At 35.2% G+C, this 21,058-nt stretch overlaps 2 protein-coding genes across 2 annotated transcripts; both read right to left on the reverse strand.

Annotated features, from left to right (window-relative positions):
- Positions 1 to 4,161: 4,161 nt before the first annotated feature.
- On the reverse strand, positions 4,162 to 6,217 carry LOC110092517 (norbelladine 4'-O-methyltransferase-like). The gene is made up of 4 exons (XM_028699857.1): positions 6,186 to 6,217; positions 5,397 to 5,541; positions 5,137 to 5,268; positions 4,162 to 4,455 (listed from the first exon to the last, which is right to left on the reverse strand). Exons 1-4 carry the CDS (start codon positions 6,200 to 6,202, stop codon positions 4,162 to 4,164), a joined length of 588 nt encoding a protein of 195 aa, XP_028555690.1. The 5' UTR covers positions 6,203 to 6,217.
- Positions 6,218 to 8,380: 2,163 nt separating this feature from the next.
- On the reverse strand, positions 8,381 to 10,761 carry LOC110092470 (putative caffeoyl-CoA O-methyltransferase At1g67980). Its single transcript, XM_020817034.2, has 5 exons — positions 10,597 to 10,761; positions 10,418 to 10,503; positions 9,529 to 9,673; positions 9,313 to 9,444; positions 8,381 to 8,849 (listed from the first exon to the last, which is right to left on the reverse strand). The coding sequence occupies exons 1-5, from the start codon at positions 10,657 to 10,659 to the stop codon at positions 8,556 to 8,558; spliced, it is 720 nt and encodes a 239-aa protein (XP_020672693.1). The 5' UTR covers positions 10,660 to 10,761; the 3' UTR covers positions 8,381 to 8,555.
- Between the last annotated feature and the right edge of the window lie 10,297 nt (positions 10,762 to 21,058).

A 21,058-nucleotide genomic window follows, 5' to 3' on the forward strand; every position in this document is an offset into this window, starting at 1 on the left:
AGAGGAAGAGGTAGACAAAACTACCAGACACTAGAACCAACAGTCAACCCAAATAGCAATGCCAAATATGTAACAAGAAGGGTCACTCGGCCAACAACTGTTGGCATAGATTCAACAACAATTATGTTCCCCCACCACCAAAAGGCAACACAGCCCTCAGTGCCACGAATGAAAATCACAATCCAGATTGGTATCTGGATTCCGGGGCAACAGCTCATCTGACAAATGACATCAAAAATCTCGCATTAGGAGATCCCATACCATACAATGGTACAAACAATATACAAATTGGAGATGACAGCACCATTCCCATTACTCACACCGGGGCAGGCATACTACCAATTCCCAATCGTAAGTTACTACTATCTCAAATCCTCCACATTCCCCAACTTTCTCACAAACTTCTTTCTATTCACCACCTAACCAAAGTCAATAACATTACCATCACATTTGATGAATTTGGCTTTACTGTCAAGGACATCAATACAAATCAAATCCTGCTTCAGGGTCCAAGTCGTAATGGACTCTACTCGATATCCACCACATTATCCAAGATCAGACCCATCCTCACAGCCGTTCACCAACTCCCCGATACATGGCATAACAGACTTGGACATCCCAATGTCAGAACCATAACATCCATATCAAATAACAACCACACTTTCAGAATGTCAAAACCTTCCAATACTTGTACAACATGTAAACTGGCTAAAAGCCACTGGCTACAATTTCCCATTTCTATTTCTCGTCCAAAGTTCCTTTAGAACTACTACATTCAGATGTATAGGGTCCTGCCCCAATCACCTCATATCAAGGTTTTAGATATTACATTCTTTTGATAGATGATCATTCTCGATTTACAAGGGTTTTTCCTATAAAATCAAAATCTGAGGTGCCAGAAACATTCATCATGTTTCATATAATGATAGAAAAACAAATGAATTACAAAGTGAAACAATTCAAATCTGATGAAGGATCAGAGTTCATAAACAGAACACTACAAACTACCTGCAAAAGCATGGCATAATACATCAGATTTCATGCCCATACACGCCTAAACAAAACGGCACAACTGAGAGGAAACATAGACACTTGATAGAAACAACAAGGGCATTGATTAATACGGCATCAGTTCCATATATATACTAGCCTGATACAGTTCTCATGGCATCATACTTGATCAACAGAATGTCATCTCAGAACACCCACAACAAATCTCCATACCAGCTGCTATACAACAAGTCTCCAAACTACTCCATATTAAAAACTTTTGGATGTGAATGTTTCCAATGGATACCACCACAAAACAGACATAAATTAGCCCCCAGAGCTACATCAAGTATTTTTTTGGGATACTCATCATCTCATAAAGGATACAAATGTCCGAACCCTCACACAAACCAAATAACCATATCAAGACATGTCACATTCCACGAAAACACATTCCCGTTTACCAAAATTTCTTAGCCCAACATCACACCTGTCACCTCCAATGTTCCTAACAATCCCTACCTTCTCACACCCATGACACATAACACTACAAATACATCCCAGATAATCATCCCACCTTCAACAACATCTCAGCCGACACATCAAACAACTCTTATCACACAAAACACTCCACAATCAATTAACTCCTCCATACCAACACCCATACCACCACCAATACACACACACCCCATGATAACAAGACTCAAAATGGGATCCCTCAAACCCAAAACCATCCTCAACCTGCTACATCAAAATTCCCCAAACCAAGACCCAATTTCTTTCAAAGAAACATCGAAACATTCACATTGGAAACAAGCTATGGAAAAAGAATTCACGACACTTCAGCAACAACAAACATGGTCACTTGTACCACCACCACAAAATACTCCAGTATTAGGTTGTAAATGGACCTACAAAATGAAATTCCATTCAGATGGATTCATTGCAAGGTACAAGGCACGACTGGAGGCTCAGGGCAACCTGCAACAATATGAAATAAACTATCTGGAAACATTTAGCCCAGTAGCAAATTTTCCAACAATCAGAATGCTCTTCACTATTGCACTCAATAAAAAATGGGAGGTGCAACAACTCGATGTGAATAATGCTTTTCTACATGGAAGATTGACAGACACAATATACATGAGACAGCAACCAGGATATGAAGACAAAGAAAACCCAGAGCATGTTTGTCGGCTCCACAAAGCAATATACAGGCTAAAACAAGCATCAAGACAATGGTTCAACACGTTCTCAACCTGCTTACAAAAACTTGGCTTTCAACCAAGTAAAGCAGATCCGTCCCTTATGATACTTTCAAAATATGAATCCCATATATACATATTAACCTATGTAAATGATATATTACTCACGGGTAATGACCTAGAACTCATATCTAGCATCATATTGAAACTACAAAACACATTTTTCATGAAACATTTAGGTAGGGCAAACAATTTTCTTGGCATACAAATACTCACATACCAAAATTGTATTTTCCTATCTCAAGCACAATATGCAAAATCCTTACTTCAACCCACTACTATGCATGCATGTAAGCCCCTGTCAAATCCATCATGCACTAAATCACCACAGCATATACCACATGATCCTATTCTCACAGATCCATACACATAACGAAAAATAATAGGGTCCCTACAATACTTGACCATAACCAGACCTGACATAGCATTTCATGTTAACTTACTTTGTCAACGCATGCATAATCCACAGCCACTTCATGCATATCTACTCAAAAGATTACTCAGATACATAAGAGGGACATAAAACTACGGTCTTCCTACTCGTATGGACCGCTAGAACTATCAACATAAATGAGAAGATATACCTCCGGATATTGTTCCGTTCTCGGAATCACACCGATTTCGTGGGCAGTAAAGAAACAATATACCGTGGCCAGATCATCAACTGAAGCAAAATACAGAGCTCTCGCGGCAACCATTACCGACATCATCTGGCTGAGACAACTGCTTCAAGACTTCAAAATACAAGTTTTGCATCCTACAGACCTTCACTGTGACAATACTTCAACCATAGCATTAGCCAATAACCCAGTATTTCATGCAAGAACAAAACACATAGAAATAGATCATCACTTCATACGACACCATATACACTCGAACATCATTCGAGTTCAGAAGATTAGCACACAGGATCAGCTCGCTGACATCTTGACAAAGCCTCTCTCCACTTCGAGCTACCATTTCCTCAGAAACAAGCTCAGGTTTTCCGAAAACCCTCAGTTTGAAGGGCGATAACAAGAAGAGAACGAATACAGCCGAAGAGAACGAGTACAGTCGTAATAAAACAGATGAGGATGCGAACAAATAACACAGGACACGTCAGCAAGAAACAAGAAATGATTGACAGCCACTTGTTTTAGATTAATTCTCAACTACATGTTTTATGTATGAAATAGTATAAATACATGTAATACATATGAGATACAATACAAGAAATCTATACATCAGTATCTGTCTCAAACTCAAATTTCCCGCTTCTTTACGGAGTTTCAAGTTTATAGATATTGCTTAATTATTCTTAAGCGCCCCTTTTTGTTTGTAGAGAAGGTCATTAGACCATAAAGCTTATCATGAGTTCATAAAGAAGATTGAATTACAAAATTTTCTCTAAGTTTCTTCCTTTCAATCGATTCCCTCCAATTTTCTCCTCCTCTCATATTCTTTCTCTCTTTAATAACCTCTTCCTCCTCCTCTTGCCTTCCTCTCTGCTGCAACAATGCACTTAATTAGAACATCACCCTATCTCCCCTTCAATTTTCCTAACTTCTCTGCAGCTCGTTTGTTTCTCGATTTACTTTTCCTAACCTCTTTGGGGGTCTTTCATAACAAGATCTTTGAGTTTGTGAGAAATGATTGCATGCAGAACAAATGAATATCACGAAAACTCTCCTAAATTAAGTCAACTTCTTGAACTTAACTGCAACAACTTTCAAAACTTGTGAGGGACAAACTAGGCTTATTTGCAGCATCATTAAAATTAAAGCAAATTCAGTTGAGAAGTATCGTTCAACATCCATCAAAGTACATCTCTTATTTAATAAGATGTGGTTTTAGGATCCAGAACATAAGAAAAGTGGAAAGATAAAGCAGAAACTTGCTTGTTCTGCTTCATTCAAAGCTTACTGTCTCAAGCAACCCGCCTACAAATGGTGAGTCCATCGCCAATGCAAACCTGACACAATTCGATCCTTGGATCGGCAGCTAGTTCTTTGTTGAACTTTATAATGCTCTCGCGGTCCTCGTTGAAATATTTGGGCATATCTGGATTCATTGGCGTCGCAACGCTGCCGAACCAGAGGGTGTTGTCATACAGTATCAGGCCACCAATTTTGACAATCTTGAGCAACCTTTCATGATAATTGCTGTAGTTCTCTTTGTCAGCATCCACAAATGCAAAATCAAACATTTCATCTTCATTCATCTGCAAGTAATAATTCAGGTAAATTGTAGTGCAAAATTTACTTTATTTCAATTTTATGATGTAACATGTTCATCAGTATACGACATAACTAGATAACGGATAGCACAGATGCTCTGAAATCATATTACATGGTTAAATAATGCTTGAGAATAACCTTAGATTATATATGCCATGTTTTAAAAATTGTGGCCTGTTCTACATAGAAGCACAAGTGAGAAAAGTTAGCTACAAATACCCATCCTGTAAAGCAAGCTGATGACAATTTTATGAGCACCGAGTTTTTTTGTAAATTGATTCCTACTGTTGGCACATTTATTTTAAAGATTCTTCAGGTTATATCCCGTTATAATATCTTGCAAGTAAATATAATATTGATAAGATTTTGCTATAACATTCTAGTATTTAAAGGGCTTCATAGTTAGACCTATGGTGTGCAACTATGGAGTGGATAATCTATCTAGAATTCACATTAAGGCTTCGTTTGGGACGACTTTCTTACTGCTTCTTAAAGCTGCTTTCTAGTATAAAAATTTTAATTTTTAAACTAAAAAATTATTTTAAGAAGCAATAAAAAAGTTGTCCCAAATGAAACATAAATATCTATTTTCTGTGATCTTTTCCCGAGTTCTCCTATATTTTCATTCTTAACAATGTTTATAAGGACAAGAAATAAATATTTACCTCTTGAACGAATTTGTCGAGAACTGGAAGAGCTTCTGATTCAATGAACTTGATCTTACCCTCAACACCAGCCTTCTGTATAAACGGCAGACCAATCTTGTAGTTTGACCTATCAACATCTATAGCAGTTATCTGTAAAAAAAAAAAAAAAAAACCTTGATCTATTTACCAATGTACTATTTCATCCCCTCATGGCATAAAATAGCACCATGAAGATGGAAGGCATACATAACACATAAAAATGCCGAGTTCTCACTTGCCTTGCCATCATTTGGCAATGCCAAAGCCGTAGAGAGAAGGGAGTAGCCGGTGAAAACCCCAATCTCTATAGTTTTCCTTGCATTTATAACCTTGAGCAGCATAGAGAGGATTTGGCCTTCCTCAGGGGGCACACTCATCACCGATCTGTTCTCACTCATTAAATACCAAGATTACAACAAAATAGTTTTTTTTTTCTTTGTTTTTTGAATCTATAAACCACACATCCATAATGAATCAGGCTTGCAAAGCCAGCTTATGTTTTCTTTTGTAATGCTGTAACTATTGTGTTGCATTGTTCTCTTATATTGAGATGAAAGATCCAGTTTCTGTGTTTTGTCTTAGTTGAAAAGCCATGTAAATAGTACCCATACAATTTAGGATCATTGGTTAAAATAACCCAAGTTTTAAGTCTTGTGCAGCAGTGCTTCTCTTTCTCAGAAAAGCTGCTATTGAAAGTCTAAGTCTTGTTTAGTTCTTAGAAAGAAATGTTGCATTGTTTTGCAGAAGTGTGCTTTGCAATTCTCATATTATGAGGCTTTAGGCTTTGTTTGGGACGGCTCTTAAAGTAGCTTTTTAGTATAAATTTTTTAATTTTTATACTAAAAAGCTGCTTTAAGAAGCAAGAAGAAAGCCGTCCCAAACGAAGTCTTGCTTCTTAAAATAGGTTTTTAGTACAAAAAGTAAAATTTTTGTACTAAAAAACTGTTTTAAGAAACAGTAAGAAAGCCGTCCCAAACGAAACCTTAATCTTTGACAAATAAGCAGGTGAAAAAGGGATTAAGCATTGCCTGATGCATCTTTTCATGGTCTCCTCCCTCAGAGCCTTGAGCTGTTCATGTTCTCTAGGATAGACACTTGTGTCCAACATGTACTGCATCCATTCATACATAATTGTAGTGTTAGATGCCCGCTATTACTATCAAAGTGCACAATGGATATTGAAACAGCCACTTGTTTAGAGAGAAATGAGGCTGAGAAGATGAGGAAAGATCAGACCTGCAGGAGACCTTCACTTTGCAGGAGACACTTGTCGAAAATTCTACCAGGATTGGCCATTGAGAAAGATCTAACTTTGTTAGCTAAGTTCTCTCTCTATCTCTCTCGTTCTTTCTCTCTGATTGATGAAAAACAAGAAACAATTGAGCAATGGAATAAGCAAAAGCACAAGGAGCCAAGGCCAGAACTCTCTGTTATGGCTGCCAATCTTCCCTTTAGGGTGCAAAGTAGCCATAGTTTGGAAAGCGCTTCTTATGCGCCACTGCAAAGAACAAGTCGTTGAAGGTTGTTAGAGATCCTTGGAATGCGCTCATGTTAACCGGATTAATATGGAAAGTCTCAATTGGGTTTGGTATAATTGAGCTTGAGTCTGATCTGCGTATATACTTCGTTCGGGACGACTTTCATACTGATTTTTAAAGCAGTTTTTTATATTATTGGTATTTTGACAATAATAAATCAGGATCGTTTATTCATTTCAATATATAATAATGTCAAAGTAAGGTTGATATTTCATTAAAATCAAACATAGATAAGAAATTCATTATTGTTATCCATATTATCATTAAAAATATGATTGGCATTTCATTCAGAATAAAAGATCATTTATTCATTAATAATAATATTGATACAACTCCAGAAAATTCACATTATCTGCATGAATCTCATGGTAATATTTGAATTGAGGCTTTTAGAACTAAATTTAGGATCAGCTGAATCTCATACATTTTACCGACATAAATTTTCTAACACATTATAAAATGAATAGTAATTTGGGTATGATGCCACTTATACATTATCTCATGCTGCAGTTCCTCCTTCACCACAACCTCATCAATAATATTTAGATACGATCAGTTCAATACATCCTCTCTGAATTGTTCGACCAGCCCATAATGCTCCACTCGTCATGGAAGATTTAAATCAACATCACTTTATTGAAGCCCCTCGCGATGTTATAAGAGATGTGTTATGACGACTAATCCATTAGGGTTCCCTTTGAGGGAAATGAATAAACTTACTTATCTCCATAGCTTTCAAGAATCTTCACCCCTAATCTACGCAATTCTCTAGCATCTCATTATATTGGGATTTAAGTTGCTTAAAATTGTTTGGCAATATGCAACCCACCATTGTTAGCCCACATTTCAGATGTTGCCAAGCTCTTGGCCTCCAACCAAAGGCAACTCTCACTTTGCAAGCTTATAATAAAATCGAGCGTCATGATGGACGAATCCAATGAGCTCAATATTGTTTATACTTGATATCATTAAAGCACATAAAGGTTAAAAAAAATGATCTATGATTAAGAAAAGTAATGTAGGTTGTTCAATGGAATGTTCTAGGTTTTGAGTATATTCTTGTCAATAAAAAAATATATAAATAAGCCACACTCTATATGAAAATGATCATAGGTTGGAGATTCAAGAGAATTTAGAGGCTTAAAAAAATTCTAGAGCTCCACCCGATTAACTAATGTTAGATCACCATCGTCGAATCATTCCTGATTGCTATTGATCATAGACTATTAGTTGATCGTCACCATCGAACTAAAGCCACCTAACTACCGTTATTAGACCTCTACTGCACGAAATCCATTGTCAGACTGCCGCCACCTAAGCACCATCATAAGAACCCAACCGATTGAACAACTTCGTAGGATCACCATCCGAACTTCATCGTCGGACCATCGCCTGATGACCATCATCATACAACCATCATGAAATTGCTATCGCCTGACCTTTGTTGTAGGTAGAACTTTTGTCACTTCCTCCACCCTCAGGTCACAGCCGCTCGACCACCATTATTAATAGAGGAACAATTTTTTTATAATGAAAGCTTACATTACATAATTGTTCTAGTTGCTCTATGCCTTACTGTTTTTACCTTTTTAGAATTTTCCACCTACGAATTAGGATGTAAAATTCTCTCTACCACAATAATTTTCAAACAAGCAACAAATATTAGGAGTGTCACAAGCCAACTATTATAAGTCCAAACTTCATTAAACAAAACATGTAATGATGTAACCATCACAAACGATTCTTAGATGTTTTTTCCGCAACAGATAAACCATAATCATGAGAACAATACACTGAACATAGCTCAGAGGATAACAGACGACCAGCTGCTTCTATAGCTACATCATAATCCATTCCAGTTCAGACGACGCGGCGGCAAATCGTGAGCCCATCGCCGATACAAACCTGCGACAACTCGATCCTCGTATCGGCGGCGATCTTCTCGTTGAATTTCAGCACAGCTTCCCTCACAGAATTGATGAATTCTGGAACGTCTTGTTGAGGAGGATGCGCAACTGTTCCAAGCCAAAGTGTGTTGTCATAGCATATGAGCCCTCCAACTCTCACTAGCTTCAGTAGCCTCTCATGGTACTCCCAATAGTTTGATTTTTCAGCATCAACAAAGGCGAAATCAAACAGCTCATCCTCTGTAACCTGTTATGCATATACATATCTATAAGAACATCGTTGATCTTGCACTAAGGGGCTGTTTGGTATGCAGATTTAGGCCGGATTTAAGGCAAAATCCAGCCAAATGGCCTAAAATGTAAAACCAAATCAGCCTTTTCGTTGTAAATCCCGGATTTCGGAAATCCTCTCGTTCGGCGGATTACCGAAATCCTTTGACTCTATTGGCATGGGAAAGAAGAAACTCCGCTCAAATCTTTCAAACTCCTTAAATCCTGAATGGCATAGCCAAACAATCATATAGGATTTATTATGAAGGTTTTTTAGGATTTAACCCCCCCTCAGGATTTCGTAAATCCAGATTTGGAGGATTTACAAAATTCTACTTAAATGAAATCCTAAATTCTACCAAACTGCCCCCTAAACGATCAACAAATTCAAGCTTAAGCTATCTTTATAACATGAAAATGATTATTAATTGATGATGGACCTCATGAACCAATTTGTCAAGAGCTGGAACAGCATCTGATTCGATGAAATCGATCTTGTGCTCAACTCCTGCTTCCTTGATGAATGGAAGGCCGATCTCATAGCACTTTCTGGAGATGTCGATCGCCGTTATCTGAATTTGATAACAGAAAATTGATCGTATAAGCTGTACTGATCGATGGAGTGATCATATTAAAAATTTGGTGTTAAAAGTAACCTTGGCATCCTCGGGTAAGGCAAGTGCTGTGGCAAGAAGAGAGTAGCCGGTGAAGACCCCAACTTCTATGGTTCTCTTGGCGTTCATTACCTTGAGGATTATTGAAAGGAGCTGCCCTTCTTCAGGGGGGACATTCATTAATGCTCTGCCAAGACCAAAATTGAATGATAGGTAGATGATTAAGGTTTTGTTTGGGATGACTTTTTTGTTGCTTTTTAAAGCATCTTTCTAGTATACAAATTTTAATTTTTGTACTAAAAAATTGGGTTAAGAAGCAACAAAAAGCCGTCCCAAATGAAGCATGAGAGTTAAGAAATGTATTAATAAGGAGACATAAAAAAGTAAACGATAGGGTTTGATCAACTTTTAGTCCGAATGTTTTTAGGACATCTAGGCCAATTAAATCAGCTTTGAAATGCGTGCCATACATAATCAAAATAGATCCAAGAACTTAAGGGGTTGTTTGGTAGCAAAATTTTGGCCGGATTTGACCCAAATTTGAGCGAAATCCAACCAAACAACCTAAAAATGCAAAACCAAATCTCACGGCAAATCAAAGCCACCATAGACAAAAAATTCCACCTTTTTTTGCTATATCCCCGATTTCTGAAATCCTATTTTTTTGCCGGATTTAGTAAATCCGTTGGCTCGAGAGGAAGAGCATGCTCATTAAATCCGTTTTATTGCCAAACTGTTACCAAGCAATTTTAAGAATTTAGGCTCCTCAGAATTTTCGAAATCCAGATTTAGCGGATTTAGAAAATCCTATTTAAATCAAATCCTTAGTGCTACCAAAGAGCCCCTAAAAGTCCATCACACAAGTATTTTTCCTCAAATAAAAAGGGCTTGCTTGAAGATTATAGTGTAAAATAAGTAAAGGCTTGCTTGCCTTTTGGGAATCCTGGCCTTAGTCTCCGCTCTAAGCTTCTTAAGCAGTTCATGCTCCTTCGGCAGGACGTTGGTCTCCAATATGTACTGCATATGTACATAGTAAATTAAACGTTTTACTACTGTCCGATATAGCTTTTAAATATACAGGAAGTACTGCATGAAGTGAGATAGCAAAACCTGATGCAGAGCTTCGCTTTGCAGAAGGCACTTTTCGAGATTGGAGAGATCATTACCGTCCATTTTTAGAGAGAAAGAAGAGACTGGCTTCTCCTTCGCCGCACAGGAAGAAGAATGCAAAGACCAGAAACCTTTGGCCTGCTATAAATTTGCGGTAGCAGGTTGAGAACAATATGTATATGGATTATGAATAAAAATCAAGTTGTTTACATTTTTTTATTAAATTTTTTATATATAAAACTTGCAGCCCAATCAGGATATCTGTTATTTAATTTCTCAAAATAATAAAAAAAATTGGTGCGTTAAGAGAGGACAAGTTTTTTTTTTTTTGTTTTTTGTTTTCCTTATCAATATGGGTCTCGAGTCCCACACTTGAGCTGGCTAATGATAAAATAAAGATTTTACTAACATCTTATCGGCTTATCCTGAAGACGTCGCCTTCGTTGAAGCAAATTCAAAAAATAAACGTAGTTTCTTGCACAATGCAGCGGCGGTCGGTCCTCCGTCCTCCTACGATCATCGCCGCCCTCTTGGAAGAGCATTGCGGCCGTCGCGGCCAGCGCTGCCAAGCTCTCTGGTAATTTTGCCATCACTTAGGTTGCAAGTGAGTCAAGCAAATGCTTGAGACGGCTTTCTTCTTGCTTCATAGAGTAGCTTTTTAGTAAAAAAATAAAATTTTTGTATTAGAAAGCCGCTTTAAAAAGCATTAAGAAAGCCGTCCCAAACAAAGCCTAAGTTGTTCCTTCAGATTAGAGAAGCTGGGCTGTTGTTCTCCAATTGTGCCGCAATCATGTTGAAGTTGAGGATAAAAAGCCTATTGAAATTAGCAAGTCCATATAATCCATTGGGTGATTGAGAAGGGTTTTGGTTAGGATTGCATCGCCTCAATCTTCTTAAGGTTGGTTTGGGCGCTCCTGCCACTAATAAGAAAGCCCAAAAAATATACTTCAGTTAATGCAAATTTTCTTTTGCATACATTTGTACATAATTGCTATCTCAAAGAGCAGTAAACTGCTGTTTGAAGTGGCAAAGACCATAATCTAAGATTTTGTTTGGGTGATTTTTTTATTGCTTTTTAAATCAGAGTTTTAGTACAAAATTTTTAATTTTTTTTACTAAAACTCTGTTTTAAAAAACAATGAAAAAGTTGTCCCAAATGAAACCTAAGAAAATATTATTGACTGAATATAACCTACGAACTAAATAAAAAATTACGTATCTCATCTTAGTCTGTTTGTTAGGAGTTTTTGCTACCAACTAAAAGGTCTTGGATTCGAGTCTTGTGTATGTAATGTATGTATGAATTTACCTTAATTGACCTAAATGTCTCTAAAAAAACCTAAATAAAAACCCTTAATTATACGTGCAACTGCATACTTAAACCTAATTGGTTGTTGCACATTCTAATAATGAATTTAATAATTTCTCAATATATTGAGGGTTAGAATAGAATTGATCACAAATAGTGAAATTTCAAGCAATAAATATTTTTTGCTTGAGTTGATTGTATTATATTGAGCAATGTTAGTGTTGCGTCATGGAGTATTCGTGGCGATAGAGAAATATAAAGTTTAATGTCTTAGCGTTGTACGAAGATTCAGCACACACATAGATAAAAAGAGAGGGTGCATCATTCACTGGAGACACCAAGATTTTTATGTTGAAACCCCCTTAAAAAAGGGGGAAAAACCACGGGGCCTAACCCAATTTGAATGAATTCACTAGTATTGTAGTTGATTATAAATGATGCTCTTTATTGGGGGAAAGCCTTAGCTTGACGTACATCTTATTTAGTTCATTACATGGTATGGATATAAAGAATCACTATTAGCGTGTTCGTTTGGTTATAAGGACCATAGTCTGGTGACGGAAGTCATAAATATTGTTGTCTGGCGACGGAGGTCGAAAGGACTGTAGTCGGTGGGCGACGTAAGTCTGAAGGACCATAGTCGGCGGGCGACGGAGGTCGGAAGGATGGTGTCAGGTAGACATCTAGTAATGGATAGAAATTCGACATCAGATAAATATCTGGCGAAAGTCCGACAACAGGCATAAGTCCGACGTTGGGTAGAAACTTGGTGACAAGTGGAGGTCCGGCGTCGGGTAGAAGTTTGAAGTCAGTTGGGAGCCGAGGAGAACTCCGACGTTAGATGGTATTCGAACAGAACTCCGGCGTCACTTGGAGTTCGGGTGAAACTTCAGCATCACTTGAAGATTGGATAGAAACCCGGCGTCACTTGGACGTCGGGCGAAATTCCGACATTACTTGGAGATCGGGAGGAATTCCGGCGTCACTTGGATGTCGGGCATAATTCCGGCGGTGGTCGAGGAAGTGTTTCTTCCCTCATATCTTTCTTTTCTTCTCTTCTCCTTCTTCTCTTCTTCTTCTTGCTTGGGCCCCTAGAGTCCCTTCTCAAGAGAAATGAGGGACTATTTATAGTCTTTTTACGATGGCATGACCCGTAAATAAGAGGAGGATCAAGAGCAAATCTAGAGTAGTTCAGATGGACGACTGATATTGAATCCCTTGATTATGGACCGTTCGTCAGACATTTGAAGGTCTTAATGATGTCGGAATTCGACGATCTTGGGCTTGTTGGATTCGTCTCGTCGAGCCGCTCGATTCGATTATAGGCATGTCATGTTTGGAAACAATTTGGTAATCCAAATTGTGGATTGAACCTTCCAAATGTGCTTCGGGCTTTTGATTCATACCCATTTGGGCTTGGATTGAGCTGAATTTGGTGTCGTTGGGTTCATAATTCTGAGACGATCAGTTCGACTATATGTTTGTTGAAATTGGTATTCAGATGGTCTCAAATTTAATTTTTTCCTCGAGATTCGTGCCCGATCAAGATAATTTTTTTGATGATATATAAGTTAGTAAGTGAAAGAGCACTTAATTATAAAAGATATATTTATTTATTTATTTTTAAAATGATGAGCAATAAAGAATAAAGTATGCGGCAGGAATATGTGATTTTTGATTTATTACCAACTCCATTAACCCATGGGCCATGGGTCCTTTCACAAATACATATATCTTAAATACATTATGTGAAATTGCCATAAAGAGGTATGTTATTTATGGAGAAGTCATATCCTTACACTTATTTCCCAAAAAAAAAAAATCCTTACACTTAGTTGCCTTATTATTTATTTCTATTAATAAAAAATATTTGATTTTATATACCCCATAAAATTAAAAATTTAAGAAACATGTCAATTATTTATTTTCTTTGGAAAATATTCCTAAAAATTTATTTTGAATCTTACTTAACCTGACTTTAATTGGTTTGAATTCAAACTTAAAATCAAAGCAAATTTATACATGGTTCAAATTTGGTTCGAATCAATTTTGAATTGAGGGATTTTGCTTGACTGCATCGTGTGAAGAGAAGGGAATTGCGGTGAAAAGAAGGGATATAAGAATGAGAGGTTGTTAGGGCCACTAACGAAATCATGAACACACAAAGAGAATGGGGTTTTGCATGGGAGCAAGCTGCAGGCTTAATTTCATGATGGGAGGTCGCTATGGCTAGACATAGGGATCATGAATGTGTGAGGAGAAAGGCACTTCATATAGGAGCTAGTTGGGGGCTTACTTTCAAGATGGAAGGTCATTGGGGCTTGCCAATGGGATTATCAACATGTGAGGAGAAAGTTGCTTCACGTAAGAGCTAGCTACATTTTAATTTTGTGATGTGAAGTCATTGGGGCTCGCCAACAGTATTGCGAATAGTGCGAGGAGGAGGGTTTTTCACGTAAGAGCTAACTGTGAACTAATTGCGGTGACTAGGGCTGTGCTATGGGAATGCTATCATCTTATTAATGTATGTGAATAAAGATTTAAACCAAGTTCGAACAAGATTCAAATAAGATTCAAACAATGTTCGATCGAAAATAATAGATAGAGGGGTAAATTATCCCAAAATAAAATTTTAGGCAGAATTTTCTTAAAAAAAAAAGATATTGATCATATTTCTGCACTTTCATATATTATATGACATACAATATCAATTTTCCCTTTATACAAGTGAATAAAGTTAAAAGAAGTGGTCTAAAAACCTTAAAAATGATAAATATCTTGATTGATAAGGTTTGATTATATATCTTATTTTGATGAAGATTTAAAAAAAAAAAATTATAAAATAAACTTAGTGACCTTAAAGTATAACCTGATAAAAAAAATTTTGGTTAGTTAGAAGCCCATTATTTACCAATTAAAAAATATTGATTCTCACCTACCAATTTCTAGATTTCTACCTCTCGCCTCAGCCTTTTGGAATCTTCTGAATGGCAGGTGGTTAGCCAGGTTAGGTAAGCGGCCCTCCCCACCTAAACCTAAAGTTAGGGCCTAAGGCCTTTTTAATATCATATTTATTTTATTTTCATTGTAGATTAAAAATAAATAACTTGTGCTTTCTTAATTTTTGAAATAAATAAAATTAATTTAAAAAAATACCAAAAAAAGGGGACATTTAAGTCAATTAAGACAAAATCACACAAACAACACGTACGTGAGACTTAAACTCACGATCTCTTGATTGATTGTCAAAGCTCTCAACCAAGCGACCAAAGTGATTTGCATTTAAAATAAATTTTTTATGTAAGGTATTTATAGTTGTTTGCTTTTTTTAATGAAAGCGAACTCGACCAGCTAGCCGCCATCATCAACAACTTTATACACCAATGCTCTCATCACTGGGCATCGCCACTGCCAATATTGTTGTTCCATTGCAGTTGAGTTACTACCACCTAAGATTATCGCACGGTACTTTGCTACATTAATTGACTTCTACAAATTCTCAATAAAAATAAAAATAAATATTTAAGAAACTAAATATATTTATTATAAATAATTTTTTTTTTTGGAGTTAGGGGATTCGAGCCAGGGTGAGATGGGAGTAATTTCTTCCGTTTTAGTAAAAAAACAAAAGCTGTCGCTTTCTGAAGAAAATAAAGAAGCCATCAGCATCATCTACCAACTTTGCCATCACATTTTCACATTTTGCTATCCGAGCTAACCGAAAGGCAATTTTTGTGCAAATAAAATTTCAACATTTAATCATTTATGGGGTTGTTAATGGTCCCAATCTATTGGGCTATTTTCGGTAAGCGCCTGATTCATTGGACGAAAAAAGGAATGCATGATAAAATAGAATATTATGTAAAAAATTAATACATTTTAATTATTTTTTAATTTATTAAAATTAATATAGCGAAATTTTTGGCTTAAAATAAAATACATGAAGTGTAAAATTAAATAATGGTAGGGGACAATGGTTGGTGGATAAAGATAGTGGTCGAAATGTCCCTGGCTTTAATTTATTAATTTTTTCGTAAATTTGAAGTACAGTAAGCAAAAAAGAAGTTAAACTCTTGAGCAACGAAGCACATTTTGGCGTAATTGTTGAAATTTCATTAAGAAATTTAGTAGTTAAACGTGCCCTTATTGGAGAAATCCTAGGATAAGTGATCTCATAGAAAATTACACCAGAAGGGCAAAATCTTGAGGCCCTTAGGTCAAAGCAGACAAAACAGAGAACATCTTGATAGTTAAGAGTTTGAGCTATTACATAATTTTTATATGAGATTTCATCTATGAGTTGAGGGTTGAACCAAGGTTCTTTAGATGAACGATCAAAGAGGAGTTTTCTCTAATCTTGAAGATTGATAGAACAATATACCCTTTAAAATAAAATAAAAAAATAATGTAAGAATAATTTATTTAAATTTATTTCAACAGACAAAATAAAATTTATTTTGAAATGAGCATAAAGTTGAGAACGTTGGAGTCGCTCTAGTGAAAGTTAAGATTAGAGAAAGTCACTTAATTTAGATCGTTTGGCTGCATAAAACGGCGACTTTCTGATGACACGGTTAGGAAAATAGATATATTATATTTGACTTATGTTAAGAAAGATAGAGGTAGGCCTAAAAAGACTTGGTTAGATAGAAATGATCTTTCTTTATTAGATTTAGTTGAAATTTTGACTCTTAACAAGACACAATAGAGAAAAAAAATTCATATAGTCGACCGCACATAGTGGGATAAAGACTTGTTGTTATTGTTTTTGTATGAATATGATACATGAATGCCTATTCAAGTATTTTGTTGCTCTTATTTTAAAATAAAATTAAAATTTTAAAATCATAATAGATAAATTTTTATCATGATAATCTCAATCGATGTATTTCCATTTATGGTAAGAAAATTGTGACACATTTGATAGCTTGATAGCTTTGAAAGAATGATACCTTCCATTAATCATATATTTATGAAAAAGACTAATTATATTCTCGACATTCATGCCGCTGCCATGAGTCATCACATTATATGCACATGTTTTCAAACTTTGATATTTTCTGGTCAAATTGATTGAAAAATTGTCATTTTTTTTTTTCACTTAATATTCCATTTTAAAATTGAATTTTATAAGCACAAAAACGTGTTTTTTTTTTTATAATAAAAATATGGATCAGACAAGAATTAATCAAATATATGATTTAAAATTTTAAATATCACATATTCACATATTTACATATTTACATATCATTAATTTAAACAGTTAAAAATTAGGAAAGAGTATTTTAAGAGAATATATGAGCCTATTTTGTTAAGAAAAAAAATTGATTAGAAAATGTGAATATGTGAGGTAATTCTTTAGGGGATTTTAAGATAAAATGTTCACCCAAACTGATGTAATTTTTTAAAACCTATTCTTATTGGGTCGGTTTATGTTGTGTGAGAAGCCAAAAAATTATTTGTTAAAAAAATTTATGTTTAAACTGGAGCACAACGACGCTGTTTTATTTGGTTCGGTTGACCGGATGCAAGAAGCATCCGGTCGTAGGCAAAAAAAATGCGGTACCGAGGTGTACCGAGTTTTTCAAAAAACTCAGTACACCTCGGTACCGCGTTTTTTTTGCCTACGACCGGATGCTTCTCTGCATCCGGTCGGAGGACATAATAATTGTTCGTGCTCTAGAGCACTATGACGTTAAGTTTGAGAGCACAACGGTGCCAGGAACTGTCACTCCGGCATTGGCGTCTCTGATTCAACATGCAGTGCAGGGTCTGGACGCTGTGGAGCTCGGCCAATAATAGCATTTTTAAATATATTGAATTCTCATTAATCCTGCCATTGCCCACGCCATCCCTCATTTGGCTGAAGCTTGTAGAGCAAGGAAAAATGGGAAGGTGAGAAAGTAAGAGAGAGAGAGGACAAATGCATCAATTTTTACATACTCTAAAATTTATTTTAACATCTAAAAATAGTTATTTAGTTTAATAAAAGCTCAAGAATATTTTTTTATATGATATCTGGTAATCTATGAAATTTCTAAAATATAAATTTTTGCTCAATAAAATTTTAATTACCTACCATTAGGACATGCTGACAATTTCTAAGTTAAGCTTAATTATGCTTTATTAATTTCAATACATTGATAATCAATGCAAATATGTCGATATTAATGTTATAGTATTATGATAATAATATGTGTGTAAAAGACAAGTAAAGAATAATTAACCCGTTGATTGGAAACTAATTGATTTGTACAAGATGATTTGCTAACATGCTTTCCTTTAAATATTTTAGTTTAATATTATCTTCTAATGATTTACGTGATACTAATTGGGAGTTATAAGGAGATGATTATTGTGCCGACGGACAAAGAGTGACGACTTTATTTACTGAGCCTTTAATTTACTGATACTGATATAATACTAAAAAAATACCATGATAGCCAGAATTCTTACTTGTTAAGTGTGACTACTGAAATGAACATTATTGAGACATTATTTCTATTATTGTATAAAATTATTATTAACATTGTTACTGATTTATTAATATAAAAAATATGATATATAAATTGAGTACATGATATACATTATATATTAAGCTTGTGATTAAGATACTGATTTACTACTGATATTAAATAACTGAATAGAATTTTTATACTCCTATATAAATTTATTATGTTGATTTGATTTCTATAGTCTTTATCAATGATTTGATTTTATCACTTCATATAATTTCTCTACTTATTGTAGTATTAATATGATGATTTTAGTGCTTTGACACATGGTTTGAATTATTGATTTCTCTATTATATTTTCCTATGATTATATAATACTATTATTATGATTTGACTACTAACATGCAGATTGGTTCTCTATCGTTCTTTGAGTTTAGTTGTAGGATTTGATTTCTTGTTGGACCATTTAGCTCATTATATGTAGTTAAATGATTTCAAGTCAAGGCAGATGATCAAGAGTGTGAGGTTAATCAGGATTCTTCAGGTTCTATTTATTTTATTTTATTTATTTTTTTTGTACTTATGACAGTATATAATGTTATGATTGTATAGATTATCAATATTGTATATGATTTTTAAGAATGAATATAGATGTGTATATTGATGTTTGAATTATAAAATTTGTTTATGTTGTTTATTACTGATATATGATATTAAATAGCTCTAGTTGTTATTTATTAGAAAATAATTCTTTTAAATTAGATTTTGGGGCATCACATTATTGCTAAGATACCATTTTTTGTAAGAGACCAAATTGTTAATTATCGAGATATTATTCACTTTTGCCTAATGATTTTGTCATATTGGTGTAACTTTCCAGGTGGTCATCAATCTTAGAATTTTTATAAAATGAGCACGATTAATTGTGGAGTTTCTTAATAAAATTCCATCAATTACATCAAAAGTCGCCTCGATGTTTAAAATTTTAATTTCTTTTAAGAGATTTCACATAAAAGCATGAAGAAATCCTCTAATATATCTTTCTCACAACTCATGGGAATTATGCTCTCAAAAGATTGCACTCTGTCTCTCAAATAGAATTATTTGTAATTTTTTTATCTATTTGTAATTTTTTTATCTAGGCGTAATTTTTGTCAACTACTTTATTTCTAATCAAAGAATCACAAAGAATCCAATGAACAGGAACCATTATATATATATATATAGTAAATATCCATTATATATAACACATTATATGGCGGTGGTTGGAAGAATCCAATGAAAAGGGAACCATTCTTAAGAAAAAGCTAGTATATTCATTTGGTTTGCTGGACGAAGAAGATAGGAGGGACCTTAGTTGTAGAGCAACGGAGGTCGGAGGGACTGTAGTCGGTGAGAAATAATAGTCGGAAGGACCTTAGATGACGGGCGATAAAGGTCTGAGAGGCTGTAGTCGGTGGTCTACATTGGTCGGATGGACTGTAGTCGACGAGCGAAGTTGGTTGGAGGGACCATAGTCGGCAGACAACATTGATGAGAGTGATTGTAGTTAGCAAGTGGTAGAGGTCGCAAGGATCTTAGTCGATGGGTGATAGTGGTAAGAGGAGCCCTAGTCGTCGGTTCACGAGAGGTCGGAGAATACATAGTCGGCGGGTAATGGTGGTCGAAGGGACCGTAGTCGGCGGGCAACATTGGTCAAAGGGTCTATAGTCAACGGACGACATTGGTTGAAAGGATCGCAGTCGGCGGGCGACGTTGGTCAGAGGGAGCGTAGTCGACGGGTGACGACAATTAAAGGGACCATAGTTGGTGGGCTATGTGGGCTGAGCCGCTCAATTCGACTATAAGTATGTCTTATTGGAATATCATTTTGTAATCCAATTTTTGCTTTGGACATTCAAATAAGCTTTGGGCCAATGATTTGGACTCATTTGGGCTCAAATTAGACCGATTTTGATTTCTTGACTTTGTCTTTTTGAGTCATTTAGTTTGACTATAAATTTGTTAATCTAGAATTTAGATGATTTTTTTTTGAGGAAAATAGTTTAGATGATCTTTAAATATACTTTGAGATTCGTGCACAAACATATCAAGTACAAACAGAAATAATTATTAAACCCTTCAAGCAGCAGTGCTACCATTATAAAGTTACTCAGATTTACAACTTAAATATTATATATTTCTGATGAGATAATTATTTAGCGTAGAAAGCAATACAAGGTGTGACTTTTTTTTTTACTCGCATATCACACATCAATAATGGAGCACATGCTTTGCTCGTGGGATCCATCCATTGGTTTAAACTTGCCAGATCCGCAACTCTCATAGGCCTCTCATATGTGTTGGTGTTAGGTGCGGGCGTTTATCTTAATTCGCCTAAATGATTTCCTAATAAAGAAATTTCCCGGACAGGATTTCGTTAAAAAAAAATTATCACTTCTTAACGCACCAGCTGACGTACATTCATTTATATAATTTTTTTATTAATGAAAAAAATTAAGATCAAAATTTTTTTTGAAAATATTTTAGAATTATGTTCTCAAATTTATTTTGAATTAATAATATTAAATATTATTTTAATCTGAAAATAAATGTAATGCGCATAAAAAAGTCATCCACCTACCACCACTATATTTTCCGATTATATTGCAGTGAAACTAACCTAATTTTTTTTTCTTCTAAATTTATAATGTTGTAA

The sequence above is a fragment of the Dendrobium catenatum genome, unplaced genomic scaffold, assembly GCF_001605985.2.
Source record: "Dendrobium catenatum unplaced genomic scaffold, ASM160598v2 fragScaff_scaffold_9, whole genome shotgun sequence".
NCBI classification, from domain to species: Eukaryota; Viridiplantae; Streptophyta; class Magnoliopsida; order Asparagales; family Orchidaceae; genus Dendrobium; species Dendrobium catenatum.